The 17740-nt window shown below is 54.1% G+C and overlaps 1 protein-coding gene across 1 annotated transcript; it reads left to right on the top strand.

Annotated features, from left to right (window-relative positions):
- Positions 1 to 2945: 2945 nt before the first annotated feature.
- Positions 2946 to 17516, top strand: CCDC14 (coiled-coil domain containing 14). Its single transcript, XM_040440817.1, has 13 exons — positions 2946 to 3029; positions 5945 to 6000; positions 6101 to 6176; positions 6432 to 6504; positions 7132 to 7254; positions 7415 to 7585; positions 7669 to 7751; positions 7834 to 8278; positions 8601 to 8745; positions 9125 to 9198; positions 15213 to 15431; positions 16217 to 16349; positions 16564 to 17516. Exons 1-13 carry the CDS (start codon positions 3000 to 3002, stop codon positions 17411 to 17413), a joined length of 2478 nt encoding a protein of 825 aa, XP_040296751.1. The 5' UTR covers positions 2946 to 2999; the 3' UTR covers positions 17414 to 17516.
- The last annotated feature ends 224 nt before the right edge of the window (positions 17517 to 17740 follow it).

Genomic DNA, 17740 nt, shown 5'->3' with positions numbered 1-17740 from the left:
TGAGGAGCTCTCCCTAGTGGTGACTGTATATACATCTGTATGTGAGGAGCTCCCCCTAGTGGTGGCTGTATATACATCTGTATGTGAGGAGCTCCCCCTAGTGGTGACTGTATATACATCTGTATGTGAGGAGCTCCCCCTAGTGGTGACTGTATATACATCTGTATGTGAGGAGCTCCCTCTAGTGGTGACTGTATATACATCTGTATGTGAGGAGCTCCCTCTAGTGGAGGCTGTATATACATCTGTATGTGAGGAGCTCCCCCTAGTGGTGACTGTATATACATCTGTATGTGAGGAGCTCCCCCTAGTGGTGGCTGTATATACATCTGTATGTGAGGAGCTCCCCCTAGTGGTGGCTGTATATACATCTGTATGTGAGGAGCTCCCCCTAGTGGTGGCTGTATATACATCTGTATGTGAGGAGCTCCCCCTAGTGGTGACTGTATATACATCTGTATGTGAGGAGCTCCCTCTAGTGGTGGCTGTATATACATCTGTATGTGAGGAGCTCCCTCTAGTGGTGGCTGTATATACATCTGTATGTGAGGAGCTCCCTCTAGTGGTGGCTGTATATACATCTGTATGTGAAGAGCTCCCCCTAGTGGTGGCTGTATATACATCTGTATGTGAGGAGCTCCCCCTAGTGGTGGCTGTATATACATCTGTATGTGAGGAGCTCCCCCTAGTGGTGGCTGTATATAAATCTGTATGTGAGGAGCTCCCCCTAGTGGTGACTGTATATACATCTGTATGTGAGGAGCTCCCCCTAGTGGTGGCTGTATATACATCTGTATGTGAGGAGCTCCCCCTAGTGGTGGCTGTATATACATCTGTATGTGAGGAGCTCCCCCTAGTGGTGGCTGTATATAAATCTGTATGTGAGGAGCTCCCCCTAGTGGTGACTGTATATACAGGACGGCTGCTCCATTTATAGGGGGGGCACAGAACGGCTGCTCCATTTATACGGGGGGGGGCACAGGACGGCTGCTCCATTTATACGGGGGGCACAGGACGGCTTCTCCATTTATACGGGGGGCACAGGACAGCTGCTCCATTTATACGGGGGGCACAGGACAGCTGCTCCATTCATATGGGGGGGCACAAGACGGCTGCTCCATTTATACGGGGGGCACAGCATGGCTGCTCCATTTATACGGGGGGGGCACAGGATGGCTGCTCCATTTATACGGGGGGGCACAGGACGGCTGCTCCATTAATACGGGGGCGCACAGGACGGCTGCTCCATTTATACGGGGGGGCACAGGACGGCTGCTCCATTTATACGGGGGCACAAGACGGCTGCTCCATTTATAAGGGGGGGGGACAGGACGGCTGCTCCATTTATAAGGGGGGGGGCACAGGACGGCTGCTCCATTTATAAGGGGGGGGCACAGGACGGCTGCTCCATTTATAAGGGGGGGGCACAGGACGGCTGCTTCATTTATACGGGGGGGCACAGGACGGCTGCTCCATTAATACGGGGGGGCACAGGACAGCTGCTCCATTTATACGGGGGGCACAGGACGGCTGCTCTATTTATACGAGGGGGAACAGGACGGCTGCTCCATTCATACGGGGGGGGGGGGGGGGGGCACAGGACAGCTGCTCCATTTATACGGGGGGGTACAGGACGGCTGCTCCATTTATACGGGGGGGCACAGGACGGCTGCTCCATTTATACGGTTGCACAAGACGGCTGCTTCATTTATACGGGGGGGGCACAGGACGGCTGCTTCATTTATACGGGGGGGGGCACAGGACGGCTGCTCCATTTATAAGGGGGGGGGGCACAGGACGGCTGCTCCATTTATAAGGGGGGGCACAGGACGGCTGCTTCATTTATACGGGGGGGGGCACAGGACGGCTGCTCCATTTATACGGGGGGGCACAGGACGGCTGCTCCATTTATACGGGGGGGCACAGGACGGCTGCTCCATTTATACGGGGGGGCACAGGACGGCTGCTCCATTTATAAGGGGGGGGCACAGGACGGCTGCTCCATTTATAAGGGGGGGCACAGGACGGCTGCTTCATTTATACGGGGGGGGCACAGGACGGCTGCTTCATTTATACGGGGGGGGGGCACAGGACGGCTGCTCCATTTATAAGGGGGGGGGCACAGGACGGCTGCTCCATTTATAAGGGGGGGGCACAGGACGGCTGCTTCATTTATACGGGGGGGGGGGCACAGGACGGCCCTCGTATCCTATAGATAGGAGATAAGCTGTCATTTTGTGTCAGGGTCTTGTCCGTGGTCTTCGTGACATCAGCGCTCTATTAATGGCGGTCCGCACACTGTGGCCCACCGCCAATAGAATGAATTGGCAGCACCACAAGGAAAGCGTTGCATGACCTCGTCCGTTGGCACCGCTCGTCTCTGACAACTCGCCGGCCGTGTTCTTGCTCCAGAGATTCCCTTTCACCACTTGTGATTTTTGGGACAGTGGTCTGAACCTGCAGATACAATTCCTGTCTGTTTTCTACTGGGAGTTGTAGTTCCAGAGGATGTCGATTTCAGACAATATGGAGGAAATACATGGCGGCGTCTCGCGTCATGCACGCGGTCACCGCTCACCATGGGCTACAGCGACACCCCTGCTGGGCTCAGACTACAACTCCCTGCATGCTCCATTCACTTCTACAGGAGTTAGCTTGTGTGCATGCTGGGAGTCGTAGTTTCATCACAGCTGCAGTGCCAGATGTTGCTGATCCCAGGACTACAGATAAAGGCCTGTTACTTCTAAACAATCCTTCCTGGAATGTACCTGCAGGGCCCCCGATGACGTGCGCTGGGGGCCACCGTCTTCTCACTCATTCACACTGCCCATAATAAAGATGGCGGCTCGGACACTTCCTGTCACGTGAGCTGTAACTATTTTATTCCCGCCGCTGCGCGCCGCTCTCCCAAACTTCCGGTTGTCGTTGGTTTCCAAGGAGACACTTCCGGCGCACTACTGACAAGTTGCAGAAGGCTGCAGCTGTTACACTGTGCAGGGATGGCGAGAGCTGGAGGCCGAGCAGGCAAGGTGAGAGCGGAGGCTGAAGACGGGGAGGCTGAGAGCGGAGGAGGAGGACGAGGACTGGGGAGGCAGAGAGCGACGGAGGAGGCTGAGGACTGGGGAGACGGAGAGCGGCGGAGGAGTACGAGGACTGGGGAGGCAGAGAGAGGCGGAGAAGGCTGGGGAGACGGAGAGCGGCGGAGGAGGACGAGGACTGGGGAGGCCGAGAGCGGCGGAGGAGGATGAGGACTGGGGAGGCAGAGAGAGGCGGAGGAGGCTGGGGAGGCCGAGAGCGGCGGAGGAGGACGAGGACTGGGGAGGCCGAGAGCGGCGGAGGAGGATGAGGACTGGGGAGGCAGAGAGAGGCGGAGGAGGATGAGGACTGGGGAGGAGGACGAGGGCTGGGGAGGCAGAGAGAGGAGGACGAGGGCTGGGGAGGCAGAGAGAGGAGGACGAGGGCTGGGGAGGCAGAGAGAGGAGGATGAGGACTGGGGAGGCAGAGAGAGCGGCGGAGGAGGACGAGGACTGGGGAGGAGGACGAGGGCTGGGGAGGCCGAGAGAGCGGCGGAGGAGGCTGAGGACTGGGGAGGCAGAGAGCGGCGGAGGCGGAGGAGGATGAGGACTGGGCAGGCAGAGAGCGGCGGAGGAGGATGAGGACCGGGGAGGCCGAGAGAGCGGCGGAGGAGGATGAGGACCGGGGAGGCCGAGAGAGCGGCGGAGGAGGATGAGGACCGGGGAGGCCGAGAGAGCGGCGGAGGAGGATGAGGACCGGGGAGGCCGAGAGAGCGGCGGAGGAGGATGAGGACCGGGGAGGCCGAGAGAGCGGCGGAGGAGGATGAGGACCGGGGAGGCCGAGAGAGCGGCGGAGGAGGATGAGGACCGGGGAGGCCGAGAGAGCGGCGGAGGAGGATGAGGACCGGGGAGGCCGAGAGAGCGGCGGAGGAGGATGAGGACCGGGGAGGCCGAGAGAGCGGCGGAGGAGGATGAGGACCGGGGAGGCCGAGAGAGCGGCGGAGGAGGATGAGGACCGGGGAGGCCGAGAGAGCGGCGGAGGAGGATGAGGACCGGGGAGGCCGAGAGAGCGGCGGAGGAGGATGAGGACCGGGGAGGCCGAGAGAGCGGCGGAGGAGGATGAGGACCGGGGAGGCCGAGAGAGCGGCGGAGGAGGATGAGGACCGGGGAGGCCGAGAGAGCGGCGGAGGAGGATGAGGACCGGGGAGGCCGAGAGAGCGGCGGAGGAGGATGAGGACCGGGGAGGCCGAGAGAGCGGCGGAGGAGGATGAGGACCGGGGAGGCCGAGAGAGCGGCGGAGGAGGATGAGGACCGGGGAGGCCGAGAGAGCGGCGGAGGAGGATGAGGACCGGGGAGGCCGAGAGAGCGGCGGAGGAGGATGAGGACCGGGGAGGCCGAGAGAGCGGCGGAGGAGGATGAGGACCGGGGAGGCCGAGAGAGCGGCGGAGGAGGATGAGGACCGGGGAGGCCGAGAGAGCGGCGGAGGAGGATGAGGACCGGGGAGGCCGAGAGAGCGGCGGAGGAGGATGAGGACCGGGGAGGCCGAGAGAGCGGCGGAGGAGGATGAGGACCGGGGAGGCCGAGAGAGCGGCGGAGGAGGATGAGGACCGGGGAGGCCGAGAGAGCGGCGGAGGAGGATGAGGACCGGGGAGGCCGAGAGAGCGGCGGAGGAGGATGAGGACCGGGGAGGCCGAGAGAGCGGCGGAGGAGGATGAGGACCGGGGAGGCCGAGAGAGCGGCGGAGGAGGATGAGGACCGGGGAGGCCGAGAGAGCGGCGGAGGAGGATGAGGACCGGGGAGGCCGAGAGAGCGGCGGAGGAGGATGAGGACCGGGGAGGCCGAGAGAGCGGCGGAGGAGGATGAGGACCGGGGAGGCCGAGAGAGCGGCGGAGGAGGATGAGGACCGGGGAGGCCGAGAGAGCGGCGGAGGAGGATGAGGACCGGGGAGGCCGAGAGAGCGGCGGAGGAGGATGAGGACCGGGGAGGCCGAGAGAGCGGCGGAGGAGGATGAGGACCGGGGAGGCCGAGAGAGCGGCGGAGGAGGATGAGGACCGGGGAGGCCGAGAGAGCGGCGGAGGAGGATGAGGACCGGGGAGGCCGAGAGAGCGGCGGAGGAGGATGAGGACCGGGGAGGCCGAGAGAGCGGCGGAGGAGGATTGGGGAGGCAGAGAGAGCGGCGGAGGAGGATGAGGACCGGGGAGGCCGAGAGAGCGGCGGAGGAGGATGAGGACTGGGGAGGAGGACGAGGGCTGGGGAGGCAGAGAGAGGAGGATGAGGACTGGGGAGGCAGAGAGAGCGGCGGAGGAGGATTGGGGAGGCAGAGAGAGCGGCGGAGGAGGACGAGGACTGGGGAGGCAGAGAGAGCGGCGGAGGAGGATTGGGGAGGCAGAGAGAGCGGCGGAGGAGGATTGGGGAGGCAGAGAGAGCGGCGGAGGAGGATTGGGGAGGCAGAGAGAGCGGCGGAGGAGGATTGGGGAGGCAGAGAGAGCGGCGGAGGAGGACGAGGACTGGGGAGGCAGAGAGAGCGGCGGAGGAGGACGAGGACTGGGGAGGCAGAGAGAGCGGCGGAGGAGGACTGTGTGGAAGTTGATGACGGTGCCAGTATGTAAGGGGTGAGGAGATGGTGCAGGATGATGATTTAGGCCAGGTCCACATGACAATAAGTCGCGTGACACAGATGTTGCAGTGCGACACCATAGAATATCATTATAAATATTGTCGCGTGACGAATGTCGTTGTGTAGACCGAGCCTTGGAGCCTTGAAGGGGGGGGGGGGATTTATCAAAACTGGTGTAATGGAAATCTGGCCTGGTTGCCCATAGCATCCAGAATCCGCCCCTCTGATTGGTTGCTCCGGGTATCTCCAGTTTTGGGGTCTCTGCATTCCTCCCTGCGGTTGTAAGGAGCCGTGTCCCTGTGTCTGATTTCAGGTCTTTTCTTCTGGACGACTGTGCCTCCCTGTAAGACCAGCAGCCTGTAAGAGAAGGTGAGTGGGGTGTCCTGGGAGGGGTGTAGCCTCGGGGTCTTGGGGATGAGGATGCTGCTCTTCCTATCTGGAGACCTTACAATTTTGTCTCGCCTTTTAGGACTGCTGTCAGGAAAGCCTCCACCACGTCCGTGGACTCGGGGTACTCGCTGTGCTCCACAGACTCAGAAGACCAGGTACAAACGCCTTCCCGGGGGGGGGCGCTAGCAGCAGGATGACCGAGGGTGCTGGATGATTTCTGGGACTAGTCCCTGATTCCACCGTCCTCTGCGGATATTGGCCGGCTCAGCGACATCCGCCTGGGAGCTGTAGTGTCAGCCGTACCTGCCACCTGAATCCGGTATCTCTGTGAAATGCGTAGATTAGACCTGATGGAGGACTTGAAGAGCCTTCCGCAGATTGCAGGTACTGACCCGGTGATTCTCTTGTAGGTTTTGGTCATTAATCGAGGTCTGGACCGATGTGCAGCGCTACTACACGACATACTACAGTGTGAAGTGAAAGGTATGGAACCGCTACTGGCCCTCAGGATCATTATATCCCTGCAGCTGCACAGTGTGGCCCCCAGGAAGGAAGGGGACCTCCTGGGGAGACTGTGATGGTTTAGGGTAAGAGTTATTGTATACAAAATGGACACACCACATGGCTTAGGGTGCAGTAAGTGAAGCATTGGGGCGGTTCTTTATAAGGTAAGTGTATATTAATTGGGTGAGGAGGGGATGGAAGACGGGGGAGGGATAGCCGGCTAGTTCGGTTTCCACATTTCAGGGTAACACAGGACCCACCAGCCCTTGTTAGAAGGCTTTGTGGTGATGTTCTGTGTTGTGAGGCTGGATTGTGGCACTTCACGCGCCTGGAGTCGGTATATATGTGCCACGGCAAGATAACCACGAGCTTCACAGCAGGTTTCTCCATGGCTGGTCCTCAATTCAGACGGCCATGAAGATGGGCCAGGGGGGACCTGTGGTTGCTTGAGGGGAGCCAGTGGAGGTGCCCGGACGGGGAAGGCAGCTGTGAGGTGCCGCAATCGGTCATTGCTGTGTGGAGTTGTAAGAGTGGCCACAAATGATCTGCCCCAGTATTGTTTGACGGGGGTTTAACACAAGCGCATCTTATACCCTGTTCACACAGAGAGTCCACTGAAGACTCACAAAATGCCTTTCACCAGAGGGAACGTCAGATCATCCACCATGAAAACAAAGAAGACTTCAGTGAGGAAGCCCACAACGGCCTCCCACGTCTACAAAGAGAAGGGTGAGAGACACATGGGTGGCCCTGACATAGAAAGGTGGACATTCCCCACACAGGACACTTATTGCGTAATGATGGGTGTCAGCTCTGCTACATCTAGTGTCGGATTGATTACATTGTCCAGCCCATTCCTGACTCCTTTTCTCAATGTCCTTTTTTTTAGGACCTCTCGGAAGGACTTTGCCACCCGGGCTGTGTAATGCTGAGGTACAGAGACTTGGGTTGAGTTCTCCACCATTGATTGTGCCGTCCCATAATTTGGACCATGTAACTACACAGATGCAGCACTTAAATCAAGTGTCCCCCCTGACCTATATGGCTCCGTCAGCGGCAGGTAAGTCACAGACTACCCTCTAACACGGCTACATAAGGCAGACATTCTGCTCTTATTACTCTGGGGTTATTATTTCTTCACAGGTCCTGAAGCTTCTGCTCTGTATAACTGTCGTTTACCGACGTCAACCCCAACCCTGTCCCCCCAACATCCTGCAAATCTCAAGGTAGGAGATGCATTAAACGTTCTCTCGTCCGTGAATTCTGGATAACTTTTCATGGTTTTATTAATTTGCCCTTTTTTTGCAGAGCTCCAGTAATGAAGGTTTCCACCAGACTTTACCACCAGGGGGCGTCGCTCTCTTTCCTTCTTCCATGCCTGCGTCCTCAGCTTTCACAATGGCAGGCAATACACAGACTTCGGCCGTTCATAACTCCACTGTACCCTCCGGCTACCAACCAACGCATCACACTAAGCTCAGCCACTACCAGAGTCTGATCCGGGACTCTGATTTACTGCACTGTGTGGCCACTCACTTAGCTGGGCTACAACAGGGTGAGATCCCCTTACAGAGCCAGGCAGCGGAGTCCGGCTGTGAGAGCGATGCGGGCGCTGCCGGGGCTGTGCCTGCGCGAGAGATGAGCTGCCAGGCAAGTTTCAACAAGTGCAAGAAGAGCCCAGAGAAGACGGAGAAGAAGATAATGGCAGTGAAGTACTTGCTTGGGGAGATCAAGTCCTTGGTGGAAGATCAAGGTACACGAAGGGGTTAATGTAGGGGACTTAGATGTAATGGGAACCTCCCCAATGAACCAGGGTCCAGCTGTTGGGGTGAGGCTGGCAGACTACCGCCACTAAAGAGACTGAACCCTGAGGCCGGTAGAGCTGACGGTGCCCACAGGAATAGCAGCGATTACGCAGTGCCCCACTAAATGTCCGGTTCTTGTAGAGAGGGGAGAGCACTGGACGGGAACTGTAGTAATACGGGAACTGAATGAATGTCTTATCATGGAGCTCGGCCGTAGATATCTGGGGTCCTAACCTTCTATTCATGTCTTGTGACCCTTCTCCCTTCCAGCAGGTGACGGGGAGGCGATGCGTCTAGTGGCGGAGTTGGAGCGCACAGTGTCCCTGTTGCCTGCCGTTGTAGGCAGCACTAATGTTAATGCAGAGATCGCTCTGGCGCTGCAGCCCCTGCGGAGTGAGAACGCTCAGCTGCGGAGGTAAGTGCCGCTTATCACATCATCTTGCAGTACTGAAAGATATTAACCCTGTGTGATACTAAGATGCTGTGATTTTGGGTCGGGTTATTCGTCTGTAGTAAATGCGCCTTTAAGACGCTTCGATGAAACTGGCCTGCGTCCGTGTTCAGCTTTTCTCCCTCTGTCGGCGTCAGTCGGCTGCCAGACTTTGTACATCTGCGGATTCCTCCCGCACAGAGGGAGCAGGACTTTGGGGAAACTTGTGAAATGTCCTATTATTGAGCTTGTGGAGAGCCCAGCCCCCGCAAATCCAGCACCGAAGTCATAAAGACTGCTGGATGAAAGGGTTCTCGGATCGCTGAGTAACCCTTGTGTCTGTCATAATGTTCATTGTTTACAGACGATTGCGAATCCTCAACCAACAGCTCAGAGATCGGGAGAGGAGTGCGAGGACTGAGGAGCAGAACGATGAAGGTGAGCTAATTAATAGCATCAACCAGCAGGATTAACCCTATTAAACAAAGCATAATGTTTGGTAGGGTTGGTCCTGCTGATTAAAAGCATACCCTTGTTGGGCTTCTTTCACATTTGCAGTACAGCCTTTCTGGATCGGCCGGACAGAAAACTTTGCAGAGTTTTTCCCAGCTGAATCCCGACATATTTACCGGGTAGTGACAGTTAACGGGGCCGGGGGGCATTCCTGTAACATCCGGCAGTGCAGGATCCAGAGAACTGCGACGGGCTGTTCTCTGCTGGAATGCTGTGCCGCAAATGTGAAGGTAGCCTTATGCAGAGCAGTTGCTTTATTCCAAAGAAAATGTACTTTTTATGTATCTGCAGATGAGCAGTTAAGTGCAGCAGGAGGGTCCAGGGCACTGTGGGCACCATTGTTCCTCCTGCTTCCTCTGCCAGCCCTTCCCTTCTTAAGTGTCAAGGCCAGGGTGTTGCATAGTCCTCTTGCCTGGGGCTGACAGCTGAAGCAGGAAGAGCTGAGGTGCACCATAGTGGCTTGGATTAAATGTACCTTTTCCCCGGCGCCTCCCCAACGGCACTGACAGGAGGGTGCTCCATTCACCCAGGACAGGAAACAACACGGAAGCTCAAACTTTAAAAGGGCCTCCTTCCCTTACCTAATAAGTGTTGTTTCCTGTCCCGGATAGCGTGGAAGCTCCTCCTGTGTTCCCGAGCAGGTTCGCAGTAGTATCAAGCGCACGGCGTGGTCTCCCTCCCCTCCCCCCTCACTAGTGGGAGGGCTGTTGCAGTTGACAGTGGCCTCCCTTCCCTGTACCTTTGGCATAAATACTGTTGAAAGGCAGCCCCGGGCTCTATCCTGCATGCTCCCTTTGGAGGAGTGCAGGGTATTCTTGCGGCGTTCCGGTGGGTGGAGACTCCTGAAGGTTTGGGGAGTCTCGTTCTGTTAGCGGGCGTTGCGTACGTCACAGAAGGCCGGGAACTTTAAATGGAAGCCGGATTCAGGGAGCAGTGACACGTGCTGTTCCCTTTTCCTGCAATGTGGGCTCCTACTGACCCGGATACCGCCCGCAAGCCCCATCAGCCCGGTAAGCCTCCTCTCCTGACTTGGGCAGATATCGGTGTATGTTATGCCTATTATCCACCTTTGGTGCCTGGTGCTGGTGTCTACTCCTTGGAAGTTTTTCTGAACCCTATTTATTTTTTTAATTTTGTAGAGTAGAGACCCCTCCACCTCCAAGGCACCTGGGTCTGATTCTGCAAAAAGTCATTTATATCTAAAGCCAAGAAATCACTTTGCCCCAAATGTGCTGAAAAAGTGGTGGCTGAAGAATCTTCTTAGACTCCATGTGGAGTTTGATTCGTGAAGAGGTTAATGCTGCAGTGGAGTCTAGGTTGCCTCCCTCTTCACCGCAGGCATCTATGTCTCAGAAATCCCATAGTTCCCAGTTATTTGGGTTTGATTTGAATGAGGGGGAGATTGTATCTTCTGGGAGAAACCATGGTCTCCCTTACCCGTCGGAGGAATCGGAGTCTAATGTCGGAAGCAGACAGTCTCCTCAAAGCAAGAAGGAGCTACTATGCACCTGGAGGAGTCTAAAGAAAGTCGCTCCATTCAGGATCAAATGTTTTAGGGTCTAGGAGAGAGAAAGACGTGTCTTTCCGATCCATAATAATGTTAAAGCCTTAATCGCTAGGGAGTGGAAGGAGCCCGAAAGGAGAGCCCCGATTACAAACACTTTCAAAAGAAAGTATCCATTTTCGGACTGAAATCTTTGGTATAAAACTCCAAAGATCGATGCTCAAGTGGCACAGATATCCCAAAAATCCTCCCTCCCGTTTGAGGACATGGGGTTACTTCGGGATCCGATGGATAAGAAATGTGAAAACTTACTCAAAAATGCTTGGGAAGTAAATACAGCCATGTTCAGACCGAGCATTGCAGCCACCTGTACCGCCAGATCCCTATCACTATGGCTTAATCAGCTAGAGCAGGCATGCTCAACCTGCGGCCCTCCAGCTGTTGCAAAACTACCATCATTCCCGGACAGCCTACAGAAGGGCACGGTGGGAGTTGTAGTTTTACAGCAGCTGGAGGGCCGCAGGTTGAGCACCCCTGAGCTACAGGATCATCTTGCAGCAGGAACCCCAAGGGAGGCGATTCTGGCCTCATTGCCTATGCCTAAACAGGCCTCAAATTTTCTTGCAGACTCCTCGGCAGATCTAGTGAGGTTGTCAGCAAGGTCAGCAGCTATTTCTAATGTCAGCCGCAGGGCCGCGTGGCTCCATTCTTGGTCTGGAGATGCGGGTTCAAAGAACCGGTTGTATTCCATCCCATGTGAAGGCGATATGCTTTTTGGGTCCGTGTTGGATGACGTTTTGGCGCAAGCTTCCGATAAGAAGAAAGGGTTTCCCATTGACTCAAGATTCTTCCATCAAAGACGCTCCTTTTATAGCCAAAGAAAGCCTAAGCCAGAACAAAAGAAGAGAGCATACTCGGGAAGATGGCGATCTTCAAGAGGGGGGAACAAGAAATTCCTCTTCAATCCGGTTAGCTCGTCAAAAGCCACTCAATGACGGCAGAAGTCAGACGGGCCCAAGATTGTTCCACAGTGGAGAGGTATAGGAGGCTCCCCTTGGATACTAACGGCCCTTCAAATGGGATTCATGTTAGAGTTCAGTACTCACCCTCCAGACCACTTTATCGTCAACAAACCTTTGACCAAGAAAGAGGAACAGTCCTCCCTAGAGATGACCAACTTGATTCCAAAAGAGGTTCTGCTACCAGATCCAGAAAACCAACAACAGCGAGGATTTTATTCTCCAGTTTTTCTAATATAAAAGCCAGGGGGGGTCTTACAGGCCTATTATAAACCTAAGGAGTCTGAACAAGTGCCTTTCTTACAAGAAATTCAAGACCGAGACCATCAATCCAGAATCAGAAAATCATCTAGTACATCTAAACCTTGTTCACTAGACCTTCACAGACCTGGGATGGATCATAAATATCAGAAAATCCAACCTCGTTCCAGCTCCGCAAAGTGTGTTCTTCTCGACTCTCTCGTTTACTAATGTCCTTCCTCCCAGAAGAGAAGCAGTTGTCCCTTTGACTGAAGGTAAATCCGTTTTGCAGTCTAAGATCGGCTACTATCGGAAACATCATGACAATCCTGGGAATTCTGACATTCTCAATCCCTGATGTCAGATGGGCACAAAGCCGCAACAGAAACTCTCTGGACAAGAAGGTTTCCCTTCCAGCATATGTAAAACGCTTCCTGACTTGGTGGAAAAAATAACATAAAAATCTGCAGAGAGGCGTCTTCTGGGGTCAAGAGAATCCTCTAGTGGTGACTACAGATGCCAGCAGTCGAGGCTGGGGAGGCCATGCAGGGGACCTTTATGGTTCTGGGAGTCTGGGACGATTCCATATTAAGTGCCTCATCAAACCTAAGAGAGCTGAGAGCAGTCTGCGAAGTTCTTCTAGCCCTACGCTCAAAAACCTCTCTCGATCATATCAAAATTCTGTCGGTCAATACGACGACAGTTGCTTATTTAAACAGCAAGGAGGGACCGAAGCAGATCTCTGGCAGCAACCTCAAGAGAGAATTTTCTTTTTGCGGAGAAACACCTAACGGCTATGCATCTAAAAGTAAGCGGCAATATGATGGCCGACTTCCGAGAACCCTGATGAAGAAGGGGCACAGGTCATCATGATTGCTCCCTGTTGGCCCAAAAAAGGCCTGGTTCCCCTCTTACTCAGACTATTGCAAGGAATATCCTGGACTCTTCCACGGTTTCCAGGCCTTCTTCTTCAACAGGGGCCTGTACACCATTCAGGGGTCCCTCAGTTAAAGTTGATTGCCAAAATCTGAAGAAGAAAGGTCTCTGACCCTGTAATCTCCACCTTGCTAAAGAGTAGAACGATCGTAACCTCCAAGATCTATCTCAGACCGTGGAAGGCTTTCCTTTTGTTTTCTAGTAACCGGATCCAGCAAAGTTCCTTAGTCAACATCCCTGTCTTTCTGGACTTCCTGCAGGCCGGTTTAAACAAGGGGCTTTAGGCTACTTTCACACTTGCGGCAGTGTGATCCGGCAAGCAGTTCCGTCGTCGGAATTGCCCGCCGGATCCGCTGATCTGGGTGTGACTGAAAGCATTTGTGAGACAGATCCCGATGCGGATCAGTCTCACAAATGCATTGCAAGAACGGATCTGTCTCTCCGCTTGTCATGCGGACAAACGGTTCCTTTTTGTATTTTTTTTCACATTTTTACCGGTATGCGCATGCGCAGGCCGGAAGAACTGATCCGGCATTCAGGCAAGTCTTTGTTTTTTTTCGCCAGAGATAAAACCGTAGCATGCTGCGGTTTTCTCTTTTGCCTGATCAGTCAAAACGACTGAACTGAAGACGTCCTGATGCATCCTGAACAGATCACTCTCCATCAGAATGCATGGGGATATACCTGATCAGTTCTTTTCCGGTATTGAGCCCCTGTGACGGAACTCTATGCCGGAAAAGAAAAACGCTAGTGTGAAAGTAGCCTAAGGCGTCCGCTCTTAAGGTTCAGATCTCCACCTTGGCAGTTCTTCTAGACACCAATCTATCTGATCATCCTCCTAATCAGGTGATTCATCAAAGGAGCACTCAGGGATTCCCCCAGATTACACCCTACCATCCCACCCCGGGACGTAAACTTAGTCCTTACGGTACTGATGGACTCCCAGTTTGAGCCTATTGAAGACATTTCTCTCAAACTCCTGACCTTAAAGACCACCTTCCTTCTGGCCATAACAACAAGACGAGTGGGAGAAATACAGGCCTCCTCTTGCTGTCCTCCTTATCTCAGGATCCTAGACGACAGGATCATTTTAAGGCGATGTCCATCCTTTCTCCAGAAGGCGGTATCCAGATTTCCCTGTAATCGTCTTACCATCGTTCTGCCTGTCCCCTTCGACAGATCTAGAAAGGCGCTTTCATAACCTGGATGTGAGACGTTGTGTGCCTACTTAAAGATCTGGGGCGAGGATAGAAAATCGGACCACCTCCTCCTTCAGTGTCAGGGGTCTAAGAAAGGTCAGGCAGCCAGTAAAGCCTCCAGTGTAAGATGGATAAAGCGGACCATGTCTCTGTTATGCTCAGAAGAACCTAGATCCTCTGAAGGGGCTCAAGGCCCATTCAACACGGGCTGCGTCCACCTCTGCGGCCATCTCGATGACCCAAATCTGTAAAGCAGCTGTGTGGGCGAATCCAATTGTAAATTAAATGTCATGCATAACCAGGAATTATCTTTTGGCCGCAGAATTCTTTCTGACGTGATTCCACCCCAAGTTAAACTCTCCTGTTATTCCTCCTGTCAGTGCCGTTGGGGAGGCTGTTAGAAAATCCAATTACCGGTAAGAGTAATTAACCCTTTTTCTTTAGAATGAAGCAACCTATCTGCATAACAAGGGTATGCTTTTACCAGTCATTATGCCTGGTTTGATAGGGTTAACCCTGCTGACTGGGGCTGTTTGTAGGGGTTGTCTGATGAGGACCTTCTGAGTAAATGGTGCAGCTCCTCTGCCTTGGCTGCAGCGCTGCTCCAAGGCCGTCCATTCTTGTCTCCATAAGACATTACTGCACATGCATCGTGGAGGAAGCGTCCCATATAGGATTAACATATTGGACTGGATGGGCTGCAGCTTCCCTTCTAGGTTCTGTGGGCGCAGCTGGTGGAGAGTATTCTGTATATCTGGACAGGAGCAAGAGATGAGAGACTTAATGACGCCTCAGCTTCGAGTCCTGTTTATCTGTCCTTGCGGCCATTTATCAGGATTTCTGTAAGACCAGCAGTGAGGGGACATGTAGTCTGTTTCTGTCATCAGCTGCACAGGTTTACAAATCCTGAAGATGTTCTCCGGTACAAGCGAGTGGTAGGAAACCCTCCCCGACATCTGCAGACGTGTAAACCAGTGCAGCTGGACTTACCGCTGACTGATCGAGTATGACCTCAGACATGTTCTCCTGTGTTCCCTGCAGTGACCTCTCTTCAGTCCATGAACGAGACCCTTCAACATCAGCTGAGCGAGTCCCAGAAAGCCCTGGAGTCTCTGCAGAGCAAAAACGAGGAGCTGCTGAAAGTGATTGAGGTCCAGAAGGAGGAAACCAGGAAGACGGCGACGATCATCCAAGAGAGAGAGCAGCAAATACGTCACATATCGCAGGAAAACTGCGTCACGACAGCCAACGGGAAGAAAGGCAAGTGGCCTCCAAGAAAGGGGCTTCATGAGACCAAACGCATTACATGACTGATCTGAGCCGCTTCACGGAGGCAGGAACTCCTCTAATGTTCACATGCCTACACTGACCTATGGTGGTCATGATGCCATATGAAGGTCCTGTGGCATGATGCCACCTGCTCTATATTCACGCTGCTGGTACTGGATGGTGCGGGCATAGAAGCTGTATCTAAAGTATCTCTGGCCATTTAAACCCATAGATGCCACAGAACTTGAGCGATTTGACAGGGTGCTCCATGTGTCACCCCATTGGTACCCTGAGTGCTGATATGTTTCCATATTAGCTGGGGGCCTAGGTCTGGCTTCTACGTATGCAACAATGGCAAAATTTCAGTTGTGTTAGAAAGGTTCATGATGTGTAGTGAAGGTAATCTTCTTATCTGTGACTGTGAGTTATAACCTCCCTTCTCATCCTCAGCCGTGTCATGTGACCAGCACTCTGACACAGGACAGGAAGTCAGGTTCTTCTCTGTTCATTCCTATGAGACTGACATTGACACCTAGAGAAACTGGCTTCCTGTCCGTCCATAAGATGCTGTGTTATTCGGAGAGTGCGAGGGCTTGTCACGTGACCCGGCTGAGGATCAGAAGGGAGGTTAATACTCGCAAACACAGTCACTGCAGTCTATATCATGTACCTTTCTTACAAGTCGGAGATTTTTGTGGAAGTCCTCCTTTAAGTTTGCTGTGATATTGTAGAGAGGAGCAGTTTTCCAGAACCCTCAATGTATTTTTGTATTGCAGAAGTGGAAGACGCTCTGGGGAAGATGAAGTCTGCCCAGTTGAAGTTGGAGGCCTCAGAGAAGGAGAACCAGATTCTGGGGATTACGTTGCGGCATCGCGATGCAGAGATCACGCGGCTCCGAGAACTCACGCGGTAATCTCCGTTACTTTCCACTAAGCTGTAGTATTCTTCCTGCAGATCCTCTCTGTGAGGCGGTGATTGGGCATCGTTCATTATGGAGGCGCACTAGTCACTGGGCCATAGTCACATGATCATAAAATCCTCCGGACCCCCCCTTCCCCGATGATGATCTGCCTGCTGTGGGGTCTTCATCTAACCATCCACATATTACTGTCTCTCCTCACAGGACTCTACAAGCTGGCATGGCCAAACTGCTCTGTGACCTCGGAAAGGATACCCCGAAACCCAAACCTGGCGGCAGCAGCTTGACGCAGGCAGCCCTTGGCAGCTATGATAGACAGGTCCAGGGCGAGCAGTGCTCCGCCAGCACCTCCATAATGAACTATCTGAGGAGGTTGGAGACAGACCAGGTCTTCACAGATTCCATATATTCCGATAAACCTCTGCTCCCACCCAGCGGCCAGGTAAGCTGCAGTAAAGGTGAGCCCAGTGACGAATATATGGTCGGCCAATGCCTTGTCCCCCAGAGCGCTTGTCCCCCAGTAACCACTTACAGCCCCCACAAACCTAAACAGGACCTGGGAAGTGAATTGTGTTATCTGACCAGCGACGAGCACAGACCTGATGAGACCATGTATCTGCCCCTGGTGAGCAGCCCCTGTAGAGACAAATATGCCCCTTCCCTGAGGGGGATGTGCACGCCACCTGAGGTGTCCACAGATGAGAGGGACCTGGACTCCATCTCTCAGTACAACGGTCACAGCTCCGATAAGAGTCCCAGGGTTCACAAAGACTCACGCTGCACTGCCTGCACCTCAGATCTGACCTCCAAAGCTCCTCCGCAAGACTCCAGGATGGAAGTGCCTCCTCCAAGAATCCCATCTCAGTCATACCCACCCCCCGTCCTACAGCAGATGAGGCGCCTGCAGGTCCAGGGCGATCCGGACTGGAGCGTCTGCTCCTTCTCCACCTTCACATCCCATGACGAGCAAGACTTTAGGAATGGCCTCGCTGCCCTGGATGCCAATATCGCTAAACTGCAGCGGACCTTACAGAATGGCGTCACCGAGAAGTAGCGCCGTGCAGCCACGGAGTCCACGCGTCCGCCTCAAATCATGTTGTTAAATTATTTTTATAGTATACATTGTGATTTTATATAAAGGTTTGCTGCCAAATAATAAAATGAAGAGTAGAGATGTTCTCCCATTTATAGTGCGGTCTCCGAACACCGGGAATATTGATCCAAGGGTCGGACGCTGTTCGCACAGCATAGCCGTTAGCAGACCGATCTAAAGGTATAACCTGTGTGCACTGATCTGATCAATGGCAAGTCTGCGTTTTGTGACGGATCAGACAATAATGGGGTTTGTTAGACAAACATTACTCCTGTTAGGTGTGTACTT

The sequence above is a fragment of the Bufo bufo genome, chromosome 7 (genome assembly GCF_905171765.1).
Source record: "Bufo bufo chromosome 7, aBufBuf1.1, whole genome shotgun sequence".
In the NCBI taxonomy this organism is placed as follows: Eukaryota; Metazoa; Chordata; class Amphibia; order Anura; family Bufonidae; genus Bufo; species Bufo bufo.
Note: the sequence above shows the minus strand (reverse complement) of the source record. Positions and strands in the feature narration are given on the sequence as shown.